This window comes from Octopus bimaculoides, chromosome 13 (genome assembly GCF_046866305.1).
Source record: "Octopus bimaculoides isolate indiv1 chromosome 13, ASM4686630v1, whole genome shotgun sequence".
Classification (NCBI taxonomy): Eukaryota; Metazoa; Mollusca; class Cephalopoda; order Octopoda; family Octopodidae; genus Octopus; species Octopus bimaculoides.
In genome coordinates this window covers 624039-644890 of record NC_142940.1, presented here as the reverse complement: position 1 = coordinate 644890, position 20852 = coordinate 624039, and the positions used below count along the sequence as shown (strand labels likewise).

Genomic DNA, 20852 nt, shown 5'->3' with positions numbered 1-20852 from the left:
CATATTTGACAGGAAATCAGATTTCATTTTGTCTTTGTGATCTTTCCTTTAAAAGCTTTATTGAAGTTAATTGGCTTTCAATCAGAAATACAAGACTTAACTGGCCAAAAACTCACCCCATACTATGTGGTGTTGCTTGACTAACCAATAATATCTTAATCTATGGCATTTGCTGACCAGTGACTGATGTCTTACTCTGTGGTGTCGATTGATTAGAGTGATGAAGTATCAGAACAAAGTTTTATATTGATTTATTAAAAATGATTAGTAGAGCAAGGTTGGAAAATCCTTTAGAATTGATCTATCAGCATTTATGAATTTAGAATTGATCTATCAGCATTTATGAATTTAGAATTGATCTATCAGCATTTATGAATATGGGCAAAGGGTTGGGAGAGAGGCTAATGTTAATCTGTCTACAATTTTGGACACAAAAAAGTCGAAAGACGTTTCTGTTACTTTTCCATAGAACCCAGTTGGTGACATGTTACTGTCTCATCATGTCTTTTCTTAGAAAATGCTGCATGTCATAGACACAACTTTAGCAAACCATATGTAAAAGCACTCTAACTGAGAGAAATTTGCCAGGACAAAATTACTTTTGGGCCCAAGGATGAAGGTTCTGATCTGAAGATAGTCCTTATCTCTCTGCTTCTTGCACCACTCAACTGGTTCAACTCCCCTCGCTCACATACAACCTGCCCCTGACCATTCCATATTTTGCCAAGGCTGTAGCCTCAGTTTCTTTCCTAACCACATGGTTCTGCGTTCAGCCCTACTACATAGTGCCTTGGCCATATGTCTTCTACTATAGCCCTGCGTTGACCAAAACCTAGTGAGTTGATCTGGTAGATGGAAACTGAAAGAAGGCCATTGCATATGTATGTGTGTGTGAATGTGTATGTTTCCTTGTCTTGGTATTGTGCAATGAGTGTAAGTGACTGTCACCATCGCACAAGCAAGGTCTGAGAAAGACTCAAAACACGAAAAACCATTTTGAAATTCTTTCTTACATAAAATTTTAAATCTCCAAATTTTGGTTAAAATAGCGATGGAGATAGGCTTTGGCATTTAAGGGTATTCTAGGGCCAGTGGAACTAAGGTTAGGGAAGGGAAAATGATTAAGCACCATAATCCAGCTCCCTCAACTGGAAAATAGGGTAACATTATCCCCTTTTATGGTCCTTCTTCCGTTTCCATCAATCTAAACATATCGTCACCGTTCAGTCCTCGATTAATTAAAAAAATTGATTTGACAATGTGTAACCATTTTTTTGTCTGTTCATTATTTTATGGCTACCATGAGGAATAAATTCTCTTTTTTCATGAAGAGATGGGATAACGTATTTACGATTGTGATGGTGAAGGGTAAACTTAATTTAGAAGTCTGAGGGAAATAGGAAGGTGAGGTGGGGGTAGAAGAAGGAGCACCAAAATGGAAACAAGGAATTGAAAAGGATAATCATTAAATATGGTGATATGGGGACCAAACGATATAATAGAAGAGCTACAGGAAACAATAGTGTTTGGAGATACAACGATGGTAGACAGAGTAGAGGACAGGATACCCAGGTACTATAAGTGTGGCCAGAAAGGTCACATTAGAGCAAACTGCCCTCAACAAAGGAAAAAAGGAAGAATTGGTAAAAGAAAAGGAGGAAACACTACCACCATCAGCAGCAGAAACAGATGAAGAAGCAAGTGGAACGGAAGACACCAGGAAACAAAAGGAAGAAGCTAGATAAAATAAATATTGAAACCCACCCCACCCATACCCTCTTCTCCCCCACCCGCTCCCTACAGACACTTAATCTAGCCGCTGCCCCCTCCAGCACGTAAACAAACACTTCAGCTTCCCCTCCCCCGGAAAAAACGAAGAAAGGAAGCTATGTAATGATGATAACACAAATATAAATTTGTATGAAGAGATAAAAAAGTGGAAAAACGTCAGAGTGGTGGACACTCGCTGGTTCGACAATGTGCAAAGGTGGAATCGCTGCCTGTTGTTGGACGAGAACCTAAGAGAGAATAGTTTAAAATTCAAGGAAGGATATAAAACATGGCTAGTCGATCTAGACATTCAAAAATCTGCCAGAGAATATGGATTACACGTTCTTACTGAAGGAGTACGGAGTGGACATTTTGGAAGGCTCCGGGTTTAAAAGGGAAAATGAACAGAGGTAAAAACGAAGTAACTCAGAAGTGGGGCTGAGGAAACTTCATTGCATTTCTCATTTTATCATTCATTCTATCATACGTTTTCCCCTTTTTCCTTTATTTGCTATGTGTCCCCACATGTCTTTGTGTTGTCCCCTCTGTGTTGGCCCCTTGTGGGCAATAAAGAAATAGAGTAGAAGGAGGAGGAAAAAGAAATGGGAATATCAGAGGAAAAATGCGTGGAAAATAAAAAAACGAAAAGAGATGGAAGGAAAAGAAGAAGAAAAGGGAAGAACTGTTAAAAGAATTGGTGACAAAAGACTGCGGCGGCGGCGGCGAGTTTTGTCCAATCAGCTTCAGGTGTTTGTATCTGATCAATTTATAGTCTTAATGAGGCAGGGGCAATAATTAAAATAATTACAGCGTGGCGGGAATTACGGTGTCTAGTCGTCTCACGTGTAAGTAAAGAATCAACTTTATTGCATTTATTTAAGGATGACATTACATAGATATTAAAGAAAAGCCATGGTTTTCTTTAGAATCTTGGGGTTTCTCACTCCCCACCATCTCTGACGTTGTTAAATTAATTCTTTGAATGAAATTTCTTTCAGAATTGAATGTTGTTCTCTCTTTTAACAACTTGTCTTAAGGTGAGAGATATTTTTATTGCCATAAGTTGTTAAAATTCGGGGGAAACGTCGTTTTTTCTTCCAGTTGATTATATATTAGTTTTTAGTATTTTAGTGTCTATTCACTGTTACATCAAATCTGTTTGAAAGGATTTGTTATCGACCAACAACTTTGACAAAGAAACGTTGTCTTCTTCGTTTAAGTTTCACAAATGAACTCAAATAACTTTCATATCGTTTATAGTTGTGTGTGAAGGCCGGCTGTTGTGATTATTATTCTTCGTACAACTTTACCATCGATTCCCTTTCATGTTCTTTAGCGATTTTCTAAAGATTGTTAATTAAATATCGATATTTTAAAATGACTTTGCTTAAACATGTTCGTCGTTCTATATTTCCATGGGGTAAAAATGTCATTTGGTGCCAAATCTAACACAGTTTCTCTCTCTTTTTCGTTGTTTGGTCTTGAAAGCATTTAAGTTTTAGAATTTTGCAATTATTGTTAATTTATTTTCAATACATACTAAAATTAGTAATTTCAATATTTCCGTAACCTCCCCAGGTAGGGCTGGCAGGGCCCCCATAATCTTCAGAGTCGACGCTTGTTGGGAGAGGGAGTTTATGAAGAAGTTTAACAAGTTTTCTTTTCCTGTCCAGTCCTACAAAGAATTGCTTCTCCATTTTTATTCCATAACCAGTTTCGGAATGTAAATGACGGTAGTGTCGTTGATAAAATGTTTCCAAGGTTGATATAAGTAATTGTTAGTTAATCGGCAATGTAACTTAATAAAATGTATTACAGCTCTGACTTCCAAAATATTTTTGTTAAATCTTTGTCTGTCTTGAGAATTAAGTGACTGAGCAAACGTTTGCTCTGCAGTTGTCTTTCTACATTTGGTCACAGCTGTTTGATCTAGTTCTGAACCTGTCAGATTAAACTTTTAACTATTAACGGTGGCTCGTGAGCTTCAGCTAGGTAATTTTTTTTTTCTTCTTGACCAAGCTGCGTTTTCCAAACAGTATTGCTGTGTGGGATTAACCAACTTCGGTAGCTTTAATTACCCAAAACACCATTATATGAATGATATCGTCGTTCTGAGAGAATTACACAGGAGTGCACCAGTTGTTACTTTGCCCTACTTCGGCAAATTAAACCCATTTGCATCACCAGTTGTAGCACCTGCGTTTGTGCTGCTGACAACTTTAATATCTCAACCAAATTTTTTTAAAAACCCATTTTAAACTTGTGAACTTTTGGTTTCTGGTTTTATTCACTTTAATGTAGAATATTTTTTAAAATTGTTTGTGTTAATATTTTTATTGTTCATATCTAAAACTTTGGTAGTTTATTCTTTGATACTAATCTTGTGAATTTCCAATATTTAAAAATTCAGCAAGAGATTTTTTTTTTTTTTTAATTTCTGTTTTAAATATAAAATTTGGAAACCCCAATTGTCTTTTTAGGCAAAAACTAAGTTCCAGTTATATTGCTTTTTGATGGTGTACAAGTTCAACTTCTAGTATAGTTGTAAATCTCAATTTATCATTAATTATACAAATAGATTTACATCATGACTATAATGCATTTAAGATTTAACAGCCTTCGATGCTTCTGTTGGTTCATAATTCTTTGATTTGGTGAAGCACCTTTTTGCCTTTCATGCTTTAGTTGCAGTTGTTGGTTCTAAATTTAGATAAATCTGTCCCAGACTTGCTGAAGTTGGGGCATTTGGAAAGCTGTTTGCATTGTCGTTGAACATCCCCTTTTCTGTGCTTGCATGGGTTATAAGGAATTTGAGGCAGACTATCGACTGTTGGATGCTCTTCCTTTCACCAACCCTTACATGTTTCCAAGTAAGGTAACAGTGCAATTAAAAATGGTTAAGTGTAGAATTGGGAGAGTTTGGAGATAGTTTTTACTTGGCAAGCATGGATAGTGAAATTCTGACCTCTCCACTTCAACCACATAGATTAATGGCTGTACTAACCTGTTCTAACATAGGTGATGGCTTAAATCGCTATGAATTGGTTTTATTAAACTTAAGTTACCAAATATGGAATTAATTTCATTTCATGCAAATGTTTAAATGGTGTTAAATAGTATTTTTTGTGTATTTATATATATATATATATATGTCTAAAACTTTGTATTGAAATCTCTCTCTCTCCAAATCTAGGTAAACTAAATTGTACCAACCATTCTTGCTGGAATGTCTTCACCAACCTTATCGCAGAGTGGATCGACTTCATCTGACTGTGAACTCCTTTGTGAAACCACTGGTTTATGTACCAAATGTCCCTCTTGCTTGGAGATGTATATAATGCCCAAAGTTCTTGATTGTTTTCATACATTTTGTCTTCCTTGTTTAGAAAAGAGTCAGGATGATCCAAGCAAGATCATCTGCTCAGAATGTTCTTTTGTAACCCATCTACCCCATGGTACTCTGGATTTGGCAACTGATTATGCTATTAGTAATGTTCTTGAGTCTTCGGTGCTACGTTGTTCAGTACAATGTACCGGTTGTAAAAACACAGATAAGATAGCTGTTGCTAAATGCTATAATTGTGCCAATCTCCTTTGTGCCAACTGTGTCATGGCACATCAGTTCATGCATTGCTTTGAAGGTCATAAAGTGTTGAATTTTACTGAAATACACGAGCTTCCCGATGACTATTCACCGTCCGAAAGATGTGTAACCTGTCCCAAACACCCATACAAAGTGCTGCAATCCTTCTGCGTGACTTGCAATATTCCTGTTTGTAAAGATTGTGCAATATCTGAGCATAATTCTGGCCATGATTGTCAGGTGTTGTTAGATGTTGTTGATAATGAACTTGAGAAACTCCAGCAACTACAGATCAAAGTAAAATCCAGATCAAAAGACCTTGAAACTATTTCTGACAAACTGAAAGACATTGATTTTCAGTTATGTTCACAATATCACAAAATCCAAAATGATATCAGTACGACTTATAATTACTTTCAAACAGTTTTGGATGAACGTAAACAGGAATTGCTACAAGAACTCGAAGACACATTTAGTAGCAAGATCATGGTTTTAAATAAGACAGACTCTAAAATCCAGCAAACCATTTCTCAAATCTCTCATGGTTGTCAGTTTATTAAAAAACTGACCAAATATGCTAATGCTTCTGAGATGTTGTTAATAAAATGTTTTATTGAGCAACAATTTCAGAGAATTCTGGAATATTATCCAAATCTACATTGTCAAGAATTTGATTTTGAATTCTTATCTAATTTCTCAGCCATTCGAGCTGGTGTTCAAAATACATTTGGTTATATTCATCAAACTGGTGACTTCGATGCAACTGATTGGAACGTGGAGCCTACAAGATGCCCAAGAAGACCATATAAAACTCCAGACAGTAAACAATTCTCTTGCCACAGTCAACAGTATAACTCTCCAGAAAAGGTCTATGAGAAATGGAATGGTGCCTTAGATGTTTCAAACGAAGAATCTGTTTATACATCACCTAACAATTTGTTAGAGTTCAAAACTAAATTAATAAATACTTCCTTTTCTACGTCCTCAAAACCACAGATAAGACGTCAAAAAATGATTTATCATTGTAAGTTTGGTGAATTTGGAACCCTTGATGGCCAATTTACAGAACCAAGTGGTGTGGCTGTCAATGCTCAAAATGACATTGTCATTGCTGATACAAATAACCACCGCATTCAAATATTTGACAAAGACGGTCGGTTCAAGTTTCAATTTGGTGAATGTGGCAAAAGGGATGGCCAGCTTCTGTATCCCAATAGAGTAGCGATTGTGAAGTCATCAGGAGATATAGTTGTTACAGAGAGGAGTCCAACCCATCAGGTTCAAATTTATAACCAATATGGACAATTTATTCGCAAGTTTGGTTCTTGTGTCTTACAGCATCCTCGTGGCATTACTGTTGATGTCAAAGGAAGAATTGTTATTGTTGAGTGCAAAGTTATGCGTGTAATTATCTTTGATCAGTTTGGTGCCGTGATAAACAAATTTGGTTGCTCACAACATTTAGAATTTCCAAATGGAGTTGTGGTGAATGATAAAGAGGAAATCTTTATAAGTGACAACCGTGCTCATTGTGTGAAAGTCTTTGATTATGCTGGAGTATTTTTGCGTCAAGTTGGTGGTGAAGGAATTACCAATTATCCAATTGGTGTGGGAATAAATTCAAACGGGGCCATAGTAATCGCTGACAACCATAACAATTTCAATGTCACAATATTTACACAATCTGGTCAGCTTATAAACGCTCTGGAAAGTAAAGTGAAGCATGCTCAGTGTTTTGATGTGGCTCTTCTCAATGGCAGTTCAATAATCCTTGCTAGTAAGGATTATAGGATTTATATATACCGTTACTCTAATTATAGACAACATTCTGTGTTGTGAAAGAAATGTTTTTTGTTGGTTTTTTTTTTTTTTTTGTTTGAACATTTGTTTATTGTTTTAGGAAGATGAAAGACCAAAGTGGATGTAATTCCAATAACATGAAAATTCATTTATTGAACATTGAGAGAAATAACTGTTGTTACTATTTAACATGGCAGAACATTTTTCAAAGGAAATTGAAAAAAATCTTGTTATTTTCTTTATCAATATTGTTTTCTCAACTAATTTTCTTACTCTACCTCACCATTAAACAAGACTGGATACTAAAATTCAAATTTGTCAGGAAGGATTTCCTTTGACTCTGTTACATTTCTAGATTTTGTATAATAGTTAGTTTTTTAAATTGATCTTTCATTTGGATAGCAAAAAAATTTTAAAAAACCCCCCTGCCATGAGCTGTTTTGAAGAGAATTTTTACTGTCTTCAATAGCTATTTTTATTTTTAAAGAAATGGTTGAATCTTCTGACTTTATATTTCTTTTAACATTGTTATTTAACCATTATTCCAGTGGAAGATTAATTTTGTTATTACAAAGGAAAAATTACAATGTTTAACTTAATATAATTTATTCTTACATTTTTTAAAAAAATTTATTTGCAATTTTTTCCTGATTTCTTTTTATTTTATTTGAAATTTCACAAAAATGTTTGTATCTTTAAATCTGTATTTTTATTTCATGTTTGTTAGCAAACTAAATATAAGATTTGATAGTCTTTCACATTCCATCATGTCCAGGTGTCTTGTTAATATTTTAAACCTTGGAATAATGTAACTTAAGTTGTAAATAATTCATCTTGGGGGGAAATCATATCCTCACTTTTAAATTATCAAGTCTCATCCTTCTCTTGATATTCATAAAGATTGGCCACTTTTGAAGAATCGTTTGGATATTAGAAAAATTTTATAAAAAATGCTATTTCATTCAGCTCTTCCAAAGATAAATTTGTTTTAATAACCTCTCCTGAGTTTACTCAGAGTTTGGAAACATCACATGGCATATCTAACTGGGCGATTTTTACCAAAGAAGTCAATATGCATATTAAAATATTCTTTGGAACCATACTATGACAAATTGGTCACTTGTCTTTCCTCTCCCTTTCAAAGAAGCACAACTTGGTAAAGTTCTCTACATTGACTTTGTCTTGTATAGAAATTATAGTGGCAACACATCTTGAGTAATTTTGATTTCGCTCAACTGAAGCATGAAGGGGGCCACTAAATGATCGTTTGATCTGTTAGAAATAGCAGCCAAATTTGCCTTGTATCACACCCAAACGGTTCAAAAAAGAAAATCATAAAATTTAATCGGATGTCTGGGTTAATCGTTAAATCCACTGACGACCACAATCTGCTGCTAATTTTACTGTAATCGATTGTGTATATCGAAGACTTCTACTATTGATGCCAAACTCTTTTCATTGCTGCAACATTGTAAAGCTTATTACTGTCTCTGTTCTCATTATCTTTATAATTGAATGAAACGTTTTAATTAAACCTTGACTTGATTTTAATTATCTCCGTTTGAGATAATCCTTGCTTGTATTCAGATGTTTCCTCAACAATAGCTCAAGTCTTCAAGAGTCTACGTTTTGTGGTGATTCTTTCCTTCTGATTCCGTTGCATATATTGTTTTTGTATCTCTCAATCCCATTGTCAACTGGAATCGAAGACTGTGATATGGAACCTGCTTGATAAAACTCATCTACTGGACACTTTGAATTCTTTTCAAGTTCTGGACAAACCAACTCAGCTGAACAGTTTCATGGTCACTCGTGAAGAGTTCCCTGTTTTACAATAAGGCATTTTCAGAAGAAAAAAAATTCACCTCAGTTGATGTAGCTGTAAATGGGTACCACTGAACATTTTAGAATTGAGGATTCAACAAATGGAAATCCCTTGTGAAGTTGCTAGACATAGCAGCCAAATAATACCCTTTTGTTTGAAAATAGACATATCCGTTATAGATACGCCCTTGAAACAGGAGGGACATGCCTGGGATATCTTAATAATTGGTCTGACCTAGGTTAAACAACTCCGCATTGAGAAGTAGGATTTAGTTAGCTTTCAGCAGTTCAGTTCTGTTTCTTCGTGAGCGGATTCTCCAAGAGACCAAACTTTCCAGCTTTTATTCCTTTATCACTTGAGATTACTCAGTCCTAAAAACACACTTAAAATAGCTTAATCTTTAACAGAAAACCAAATAGTTCAGTGATTTTGTACTTCTATGGTTGTGCCTCTCAGAAAATCAGAATATTAAAAAAAAAACTGGGTATTTGTAATTTGTGTCGAAACACTTAAATTCCAAATGGATTTTAAACTCACTAAAAATTTAGTTTATATAAACTGATATTAAAACTGAAGCAGTGAGCGGGCAGAATCGTTTGTACACCAGGCAAAATGCTTTGTGGTATTTTGTCTGTCTTTATGCTTTGAGTTCAAATTTCGCCAAAGTCAACTTTGCTTTTCACTCTCTCAGGGTCAATAAGTTGAACACTGGAGTTGATGTAATTGATTTTAACCTCTCCTCTGTGCCAAAGTTTGAAACCAGAATTAAAACTAATTAGAATTTCATGACAGAGACGATTTAATAATAACGCAAAATAGATCTGAATATCTAAACCCTAACATTAGATGAAAAATAATTTGGTCACAAATGGGAAGATGGCTACGGAACAGAAGCAAGACCTTGAGTTGCTTTTTGGTTTCAGTGATAGCCTGAACAGGTACAGAAACCACCAGAGACTGCAGAAACTTGACAAACATATTTGATAAATGGGGTCATGTGCCCTTTGAAATTCTGCAACAGTTTAAAATTATATATATATACTTGATTTGTACTTTTATTTTATCGATCGCAAACATTGACTCTGGGTTATTTGAACTTAAACTGTAAAGAGAAACCTAAAACAATGCATTTCCCCTCAACATTGTGCCAAATGAACTAATACTAATTTACGAACTAATAATAATGGTTTTAAATTTTTGGCATAAGGCCGACGGTTTCGTTGGGAGAAGTAAGTTGATTCAATCGACTGCAGTGTACTTATTTTATCGATCTCGAAAGAACGAAAGTCAAAAATCGACCTCGGTGGAATTTGAACTCTAAACGTAAAGACGGACGACATACCACTATTTTCCCCGGCATGCTAACAATTCTGCCAGCTCCCCGCCTTAATCGATAACAATATTGTTAAATTATCGAATCATTTAGTCGGGGACTAAAGAGAAATCACAAATTAATCAATGTAGTCATTAAGGGAGAGAACTTTATTAAAGTCGGAGTTATCTCCCATTGAATGTTGCAGTATTAACTAATTTTATGGAACATGAGAACATCGAAGAATTACAATGAAGGTCACCGCCCAAAGTCAATATATAGGACACTACACAAGGTCATCTTGATATGACGCCGACCCTAAAATCACTGTCATAGTTTTCCTTTTTCTGTTAATTCATTGAGCTAGGGGCCATTTCTATGGCCCTTGAAGGTCTTCCCAAACTTGTGAAAATATACAATCTGCCCTTTTACACTGACATAGAAACCCTTTGTTACTAGTAGAGGTTATAGGTTCCTCAATATTTCTAAACCTTGTTTTTCGTGAGGTTGCCTTACTTGCAGAACACCCACCTCCATTGATAAGGTTACCTTGGCAACAGAAGCTATTGGCTATTTATAGGGAGTCTTCTCAGCATGTCAAGGAATCTAGGTCACGTGTACTTGTATACACATTCACACACATCTTTATACGTCTACCTGTGTGTTTATGCCGAAGAACCAATCTTACGGAACTGGTGTCTTTTAATGTGCTGTAACTTACCAGTGCTGGAAAGTAGGAATCAATGAAATAAGTTCAAGACTGAAAAAAATATATGGTCAATGTTATTGAGGGGCAACCCTTGAAGGTGGTGGACCCAGTGAGGCCAAAGTCCAATAGCTGAAACCACCAAGAGTCCAGATTTTACAGAAAATTCCATTCAGATTTTTTATCTATAAAAAAAAAAAAAAAAAAAGGTGGTGCTATGTGGTTTTTGATCACCTTTTCTAATCTGATTGCAGAGAGGGGTGGGAGCAGTGCTGCAGTTGCATGGTTCACCTTGCTACCTTCTCTCAGTGCAGGTGTGGTATTGGTGGTGGGTTGATGACAACTAGTGTCATTATTTTGTTAGTTTTAGTGCTGCTGAGCTTCCAATCCTTCCAAGCCCAATGGGATTACGAATTTAGCCAAAGATGACCTGGTCATGAAATGGATTTTGAAGTTGCATGTTGTTGCTGATAGAATATTATTTATGCTTCATATTGGTTCAACAAAATGAGATCAATAAAATAAATATCTGAGCATTAAGTTCTGGAGTTGAGATAAATGACTAAGGGCGATGCCTCAGTTGATGAGGTTTTTTATTGTAGTTACTTTCTCATATATTCATCACACCAACAGATGTAATTGAATGACTACACTCTCAATACATTTCCCACCACTCTTCTCCATCCCATTGTCTTTTTGGTATGAGTTTGAAAAATAGTTTAGTTTAGAAAGTCTTATCGACATGTTTTTACTCATAAATTAGTGACTTCTCATGAAAATCTAAGGGTGATATCTGTTTGATTTTATCATAAAATTAGTTTTCCCTGAGACTAAATGGTTCCAGGAATGTATTTAATCAATATGTTCAGTATTATTACTTGCAGCAAACACTATTGAAACTTTATCTGAATCATATACATCTTCCTCTTTATCATTTAATAAATGATAAAACACACACACACACATCATCATCATCGTTTAACATCCGCTTTCCATGCTAGCATACGAAGGCAGGTCAAAAGGTAATGCCATTTTGTTTAGGACAGATATAATTACCAACAAAGGAACATGTATCATACATCAAAACGAAGCTCATTATGAGTTTATTGGTTTTTCCTTTTGGCAAGAAATCGACCAGAATGCCACCTTGAGCATCCCAAAAGACAGTTGCCATGATTTTTCCAGCTGACTTTTGCATCTTGAACTTCTTTGGTGGTGGTGACGTAGAGTGGCACCATTCCATTGACTGCCTCTTTGATTCTGGTTCATAATGATGAACCCATGTTTCATCACCTGTTACAAGCCTTCGAAAGGTGTTGTCTCTGACTTTGTCGTGAAGAAGTGGCTCAAAGAACAGTCAACAGAATTTTACAGGGCAGGGATACATGCTCTCATTCGAAGGTGGAACATTGCTGTTGAGGGAAACGGTGACTATGTTGAGAAGTAGGGATGTGATCCACAGAGGACCAGCTTCATTTTGATGTATGATAATTATACCTGTCCTAAACAAAATGGCATTATTTTTTGACTCACCCTCGTATATATACATCAAAATCAAATCAAATCACAATCAAATGGAAATTGTAGTTGTGATCCTGCTGGTGGCACTTAAAAAGCACCATCTGAATGTGGCCGATGCCAGTGCTGCCTTGACTGGTTTCCATGCCGGCGGCACGTAAAAAGCACCAACCGATCGTGGTCGATGCCAGCCCCCTCTGGCCCCTGTGCCAGTGGCATGTAAAAAAGCACCCACTACACTCTCAGAGTGGTTGGTGTTAGGAAGGGCATCCAGCTGCAGAAACTTAGCCAGATGAGACTGGAGCCTGGTGCAGCGTCCTGGCTTCCCAAATCCCAGTCGAACCATCCAACTCATGCCAGCATGGAAAACGGATGTCAAACGACGATGATGATGATATGAAGTAAGCAAACACAAATGGATAGCTTAAAACATCACTACATGTTTCAAAAGCATAGCTTAATTCAAATACCAAGGTATTTGGGACCTATGACCAACTGTTTAACTCAGCGTACACTGAAAATAAAATTTAGAAAGAAAAAAACAGCTAAAGAAAGCAAAACTCATGATTGGTGTTAATTACCTCTACTTGTCCAGTTCAACAGAAATTAATGTTAATTATCCATCTTCCTCCAGTCCAATTATAGTTAGTGTTAATTACCTCTATCTTCTCCAAGTTTAATGTTAATTATCGGTCCATTTTAATTAGTATAAATTAGGAGTATGTTAGAGTTACGTCCCTTGCGTTGCTAAACGGAACTTGGTGTCAAAGACAGAAATGTTAAGCGACACGAAGATGTCAGAATTATTCGGAGAACAACAAACTTTGCACAAACTCCAATTCTAGCACGAGATCATGGCTCTGTCCAAGACACGTAACGTTGTAAAGAAGTTGTTTAGTAAATATTTATTGTTGACTAATACGGTCACATGCGGTGGTTTGTTGGCTGTTGGTGATGCTTTCACTCAGAAAATCGAACATTTGGGACACGATTCTTCAACTTTTAAATATGATTGGCCTCGGACAGGTAAGGTGATGCAAGTTGAAAATATTTATTTTACTGACAGTAATAAGGGAAACTATGTATATAGGAATATATTTTTATATATATAACAAGACTTAACGCTTCGAATTCATAATTGTTAAAAAAAAAATCATTTGTAATTAGAGGGACACTGCTGACGGTCCACGTGTAATTAAAGGTTAAATCAACCTGAACAGCAAACAGTTGGTGCAACGTGGTCACTAAAGGATTTCTTTTCTCCTTCGTCGGTGAAATACAATTTAGATTGCAATGTTGGTATTTTTTCTTTTAAGAAACGTATTTTATTTACGAAAATACCTAATTTACAAAATTGATAAAAACAATGAAAATAAACAAAAAAAAAGAAAATTCACTCTTCGACTTCATTTAATTTTATTTTCCTCTAAAAACTTTCAACCACAAATACTCGTGGCATTATCGTCGGTGACCGCGAGGCTGAGAAAATAGAAACAGCCAAGTGCCGTTACGGCCATAACTAGACTGTAAGGTTTGTGATGATCAGCAATACAAATCTAACGAAACCTGTAGTTAATTGTGTGTGTGCTTGATGTGTTTAATACATTCCCAAGGTTCAGTACACAATGTACATTTAAAGCATGTAATTAATTTTTTTTTTATTGGAGCAGTATCTTCCAGCAAGACTGGAAACCAAAGACAACGAGGTGAAACTAATGCAGTTAATTACTAATGCAGTTAATTACGCTGTGTGCAGAAAATTTTTGTTTTCGATGGATGCACGACTTAAATGGATGAAGTCTTTTGTAAAGTAAAAAAGAAAAAGGTAGAACATGGAAAAGGAAATAAAAGTAGAATATGAAAAAAAAAAAACTTTACGTTTGGTGCCGGCAAATGGTAAATAGAAATAAATTTAGTTGCTAGGGAGAAAATTGATTTTTTTTCTTTTTTAGGGAAGAATTGTCTGCAGAGAGTTAGAAAAAAGATCAATGGAATGTGTAGATGTTGCAGTCAATAAGTTGTTGAATGAAAGACTTCACAGAAATACTCGTTATTTGGGGATGTGGACCACAATATACATAGACATTTATCTAAAGTAAAGTTGTACAAATGACTCGGTTCATAATTTATTGATGTTCCCACCCTGGAAATTGGGACCAATTTTAACCCTTTAGCATTTACATTACTCTGTCAAATGCTTATTCATTCACATTGTTCTGAATTATGTACAAAAATAATTTATACACTTGAAGAGTCAAAAGGGAGGAAATTCTGGAAGAAGGACTGGGTGTTGTGGTTAATAAGGGTGGCACAAGACAAAAGGTGACACAAGAGCAGTGGCTGCCGTAGTAGCTATACAAATGACAGAAGGAGGATACAGCATGTCTGTGTGATAGAGAATTCTGAAAGCTAACTGGTTACTTCGCAAAAAGGTGTATATCAGATCAAGTTTGTTCTGATATGAAAGAAAGAGAATGCAGTACTAATATTTTGTCAGAAAAGAGCATCATAATTGGACAGTGGTCAGGTGTTTACTTTTTGCAGAATATCTCAAACTCAGTTTGGTGTGAGTGTGTATGCATGAAAGAAACCTGCAGAAATATTAATCTCTTTATTGCCCACAGGGGTCTAAACATAGAGGGGGCAGACAAAGGGATTAAGTCAATTACACTGATCCCAGTGCGCAACTGGTACTTATTTAATTGACCCTGAATGGATGAAAAGCAAATTCGACTTCAGCGGAATTTGAACTCAGAACATAAAGACAGACAAAATACTGCTAAGCATTTCGCCCGGCGTCCTAACGATTCTGCCAGCTCGATGCCCTAACCTGCAGAAATATTAATAAGTTTATTGAAGTAATTTAGTAAATATTTTTATTGGTGTAATATATTCATTCACACACACAGAACTAAAATGACAGTATATAACCCTTTTTATATTAGTTCTGCTCACCTATTTCCACCCAGACAAAATAATTTTTTTGTTTTCATAAACGAGTTCAATACATTGATCGCTTTCCTATTGATTTCCTCTGTTGCAGGTCGAATGTTCACCGTTGGCCTGTTTATGGGTCCAGCCACACATTTTTGGTATACGTTCCTTGATAAAATGTTAGTCGGAACTGCAGGAATAACGGTCTTGAAGAAGATTTGTTGTGACCAGGCAGTGGCAGCGCCGTATTTCTGTACAACATTCTTAGTGGGTCAGTTCTCTCTTCTTCTTTCATCAAATATTGAACGTGTTGTCTCTTTGCTCTTTCTTAGTCAGTTGTCGGGTCCAGCCACACGCTACAATGATACACACCCCAACTGTAGTATATACATCTCTACTGTATGTAGGCCTGCTCTAATATACACCATTGTATAAGACAAAAATAAATGATAAAACATGTTGGTACCTTATGTCTACCCTATGTTCTCCATGTTTAGGTATGTCATTACTGGAAGGAAAAGGTTGGAAAGTTGCTGTCGGAGAACTGAAGGAAAAATTCCTCACCATTTATATGGTAAGACCACAACCGTTGCTACCTTCTTGTTTTTATCATTAATTTAATTTGTTTCATTTTAATTTTGGATTCATGTAATAACTTCTTCACTGGCCAAGTGGTGGTGGTGGGGGGGAGATGCCCCATGGAACATGTGATGCCTTCTTGGACAAAATTGTTTTGATATTTGGTTCAGCAACCTGAGTTCACTTGCAAATACCATTGGTGCCGAGTGGCATCAACCTTGCCATTCTGTTGAACAACATTGGTATCAATGACAGGGGTAGGAAAGGAGACATGTTGCCTGGTTGACTGTTAAGACTTGCTGTCATCTGCACCATGGAGAGAAACTGTCCGGATAGGATCTATGAGGAACCCGAACTAATAGAATCCACCGATTCATGGCATCACAGATTCTCAATATTTTATAGTTTATTCATTATTTTTCAAGTAAAAGATTTTGTGTCTGTTTTAGACTAAAATTGTGGTCTATTGGTTGATGACTGCTTACTATGGCTACCAGCTGGTTAGTTGTTAAAGGGCCAAAATACCATTAAAGGCCTTGTACCTGTGTTAAAGACTGTGATAGCATATGTACATATGTCTAATGACTATTATAAGAATCATTATCATTGTTGCCATCATTCAACAACAGAGTTTCATAGAACAGTGTACAAAAATAATTCACAATCTTTGGCTTTTTTACCTTCATATTCTCAGTTCAAACCCTGCTGAGATTATTACTTTTACCTTTCATCTCCTCGGGTCATTAAAGACAAAAACCATCTCATGTCAGAGACCATGATTATTTCATTTCTTGCAGCATCATTTCACTGCACCATTGAGTGCAGCTGTGAACACCGTGCACACATAAGAGTGATTTCCTCATTGATTGTCCTCATTGATTGTCCTCTATGGTGTGTAATGTGTGCCGTGGCTTCTGTCGCTTTCCTTATGTGGTGAATGGATCTGTAAGTCCTGGCGTTTTGGTTATGCCTTTCTCTGCATCATCTGGAACCATTCCCAAGACATCCATTCTTAGAGAGATTATTTCTCTTTTCAAACCCCACTTTCTTGTCTTCATTTCCAGACTTATTATTATTATCATTATTATTATTAAGGCTGCAAAGCTGACAGAATCATTAGCATGCTGGACAAAATGCTTCATGGCATTTTGTCCGTCTTCACGTTCTAAGTTCAAATTCTGAGGTCAACTTTTCCTTTCACCTTTTCAAGGTCAATAAATTAAGTACCAGTTATGTACTGGTATCAATGTGATCAACTATCCCCCTCCCCACAAATTCCAGGCCTTGTGCCTATAGTAGAAAGGATTATTGTTATTATTACTGACAAAACTTTTTTTCTTATTTTAGATGGATTGGTTAATTTGGCCCCCGTCCCAATTCATCAACTTCTACTTCCTGCCCACCAGGTTCCGTGTTGTTTATGTCTGTTTTATTACACTCATATGGGATGCCCTTTTGTCGTACATTAAACATAAGGTAAGATAGAGCCATTGCCTGCCCCTACAACTACTTTTTTACACTACATTCCCTCTTTTACTTTCTCACATCTATATATATATATATATATATATATATATATACAGGATGCAATGGGTAAATTGTCACCATTTTATGTTTTTAATTTCAGGAATGCAAATTGTTTGTTTTTGATTTTGTCAACTACACAGTATTGTAGGGTCAGTTGGGTATCATCTGTGTTTGAAAAACAGCATCATGACGAAATTCACTCTGCCAGAAATTTGGAAGCGACATGCTGTACTGCTTGGCATTCATGCCGGAAGCTCCAACATGAACAGATGATGAACACACTGAACAACCGTTGGCTTGTTGTATCCCCAAAACATGTACCAAGAGTGATAAATATCAAACATCCAGTCAGTATCATGGTGTTTGGAGTGATCACTAGTGATGGCGATGTTATGCCTCCATTTCATCTTCTCACACGACCTCAGATTCAACCCAGATGCCTACATCAAGTGCCTGGAGGAGGTAGTGCTGCCCTGGGTCAAGAGGGTGGCTGCTGGAAGACCCTATTTATGGCAGCAGGACTCTGCCCCATGCCACACAAGCAGGAGAACCCAGCCATGGCTGTCAGACAATCTCTGATCCAATTGATCCAACCTTTTTGCTTTGTTGATCTTAAAAGATGGAAATTTAAACAAAATACGAAAAAAGAAAATCCAGAATTGATTTTTATTTTGTTTATAAAAACTTTATTTTCTTTTACAGGACAAATCATATCAAAAACAGGATGCCTTGAAGGAGCAGGATGCGATGAAAATGTCTTGAAGTCTGGTACAAGTTTTATAACAAGAAAATATATAATTCTGTAGGGGGTGGGGGTTACTTCTGCCTCAAACTCAGTTTCAAACCTGTAATACTCATATTTTATTAAAACATCTTTTAAATGGTTTTTTTTTTTTTTTAACTTTCTTATAACTCTTTTATACTTTTTAAAATCCCGCAACTTAAAGTATGACCCACGACTCACCATTAATGAAATATTTGTTCATTTAATCTATTTCAAAATGATTTTTTTAAAAAGTAAAATGTGAAAAAAATAAAACTTTTTTTTAAAATTTAGTTCAGTAATTATTGATAAAACGAAAACAAAATTTTTAGCAGTTCTTGAGAAATCAGAAGAAACACTGTCGTAAACAAACTGTATAAAAAGAGTGGCACCTCATCTCTAATTGGTTGGTAACGATAATGATGAACAATATAGAAAGCGAGTGTGTTTATCTTCATCATTTCCATGTTGGCATGGGTCAGATGAATCAACTTAGGCTGAGCTACTCCTTATTTGGAGTAACAACCCTCGTGTGTGTGTGTGTGTGTAGAGGATGTAGGTATGTTATCTGAGTATACCTGCATATGGTTTATGTGTCTGAGAGTGTATATATAAACTGTTTATACAGTGGCCTGCCTGTGAATATATCTGTCATTCATGGGTGTATAAGTTCCTTGAATGTATCTGTGTGAAAACATTTACATGTAGGCCTTTGGTATCATCATCATCATCATTTCCATGCCAATTCCTTCCTATTTGCAGGAACTGGACTGGTCTTAGTACAGTGACCACCATTTGTTATTTTGTCTCCTGAGATCATCCACCACCATTTCTTCCCAAATAGACAGATGTAAGATAATGGTAGAGGTTCAGATGCATTTTGGGTTTGATATAAAAATTTAAAGAAAGAGGAGGAAGAAGAAGAAGAGGGAAGACAGAAGAAAAAAGAATTTTGCTTGAGAAACGTTTCCAGGAGAGAAGCTAATAATAACAACGTGAATGTTGACATCTAAACAGTGACAGAGAATGGAGCATAACACTTGTCTCTTCATCTGATTGTCATTAAAATGTCGGGAGGACACACTACTCACGGCTACCACTTAAAATTTGTGTTATTTCAAACTTGTGTGTCTAATTGTTTCAAACTGGATAAATAATGGAGGAGAAGTCATTGACATGTCATATCAATTGTCTTTTGGTTTATATATTTTGAGGAAGAACAGACCTATATCTACACCAGTATTGGTTGTTAAGTGTGGTTGAGGGGGACAAACACAGACACACAAACATTTACATACGACAGGCTTCTTTCAGTTTCCGTCTACCAAATCCACTCACAAGGCTTTGGTCGGCCTGAGGATAAAGTAAAAGACACTTGCCCGTGGTGCCACGCAGTGGGACTGAACCTGGAACTATGTGGTTGGTAAGCAAGCTACTTACCACACAGCCAATCATGAGACCATATCGTCACAGGTGTGTAAGTATGTTTTATAATATCAGGTGTTGTTTAAGTGTAATCGTTTGCCATTGTGTAAATGTGTGTGAGTGTGAGTGAACATGAATACAAATGTCAATGTATTCAACTACCATGTTGTTTAACCCCAGTGACCCTTAGTTGAGTAAACCTATGATAAAAGCATTCCAACCATGACCACCTTATTTACAATGGATCCAGATTCTTCCATTTTCGAAGATAGTAAGGTGTGGTTTGAGAAAATTTACCTATTTTTCAAGCGGATCAAGTGACTGCCTCTTTGCATTTAGCATGTATAAATAATAATAATAATAATTGACTACATCGACCCCAGTGCTCAATTGGTCCCTAATTTATCGACCTTGAAAGGATGAAAGGCAAAGTTTTGACCTCAGAAAGTAAAGACGGATAACATGTTGCTCACCCTTTTGCCAGGAATGGTAAGACTTTGACATTTGGGTGGAAAGCCAGTAAATTTTGGGAGAATCACTTCAGTCCATTACATCAAACAAAGTACCCAACTGGGGTTGATGGAAGTGTACTTTATTTAATTGATCCAGGACTTTATTTTATCGACCCTGAAAGGATAAAAGGCAAGGTGGATTTTGGTGAGATTTGAACTCAGAACACAGAGAACCTGAAGATATGTTGCTAAGCATTTTGTCTGACATGCTAACAATTCTTATTTCTTTATTGCCCACAAGGGGCCAAACAAGGACAGACAAAGGGATTAAGTCGATTACATCGACCCCAGTGCGTAACTGGTACTTAATTTATCGACCCCGAAACGATGAAAGGCAAAGTTGACCTCGGCGGAATTTGAACTCAGAACGTAACAGCAGACGAAATACCGCTAAGCATTTTGTGTGACATGCTAACAATTCTGCCAGCTCACAGCCATTAATAACGATAATAAAATTACTGGCTCTGGCTGTCCTGCATCTGTACTTACAACCCACACAGTTTAATTTTTATTCCTACACAGACACATGTGCATGTATATATAAATAAATATGTGTGTGTGCGGCTGCATCTCTCTCCCTCCCTCTCTCTTTCTCTCT

At 36.2% G+C, this 20852-nt stretch overlaps 2 protein-coding genes across 4 annotated transcripts; both read left to right on the top strand.

The window, feature by feature from the left end:
* The first annotated feature begins 1721 nt into the window (after window positions 1-1721).
* Window positions 1722-10245, top strand: LOC106871433 (B-box type zinc finger protein ncl-1). 3 transcript variants are annotated; one of them, XM_089361350.1, is made up of 2 exons: window positions 1722-2180; window positions 4964-10245. In XM_089361350.1, the coding sequence occupies exon 2, from the start codon at window positions 4997-4999 to the stop codon at window positions 7190-7192; it is 2196 nt and encodes a 731-aa protein (XP_089217476.1). In that variant the 5' UTR covers window positions 1722-2180; window positions 4964-4996; the 3' UTR covers window positions 7193-10245. The 3 variants fall into 3 exon arrangements, with proteins under 3 accessions (XP_089217476.1, XP_014773371.1, XP_052828253.1); XM_014917885.3 differs by lacking the exon at window positions 1722-2180 and adding an exon at window positions 2212-2615; XM_052972293.2 differs by lacking the exon at window positions 1722-2180 and adding an exon at window positions 2656-2807.
* Window positions 10246-13236: 2991 nt separating this feature from the next.
* Window positions 13237-18440, top strand: LOC106871432 (mpv17-like protein 2). The gene is made up of 5 exons (XM_014917884.3): window positions 13237-13540; window positions 15558-15719; window positions 15946-16022; window positions 17375-17503; window positions 18257-18440. Exons 1-5 carry the CDS (start codon window positions 13369-13371, stop codon window positions 18314-18316), a joined length of 600 nt encoding a protein of 199 aa, XP_014773370.1. The 5' UTR covers window positions 13237-13368; the 3' UTR covers window positions 18317-18440.
* The last annotated feature ends 2412 nt before the right edge of the window (window positions 18441-20852 follow it).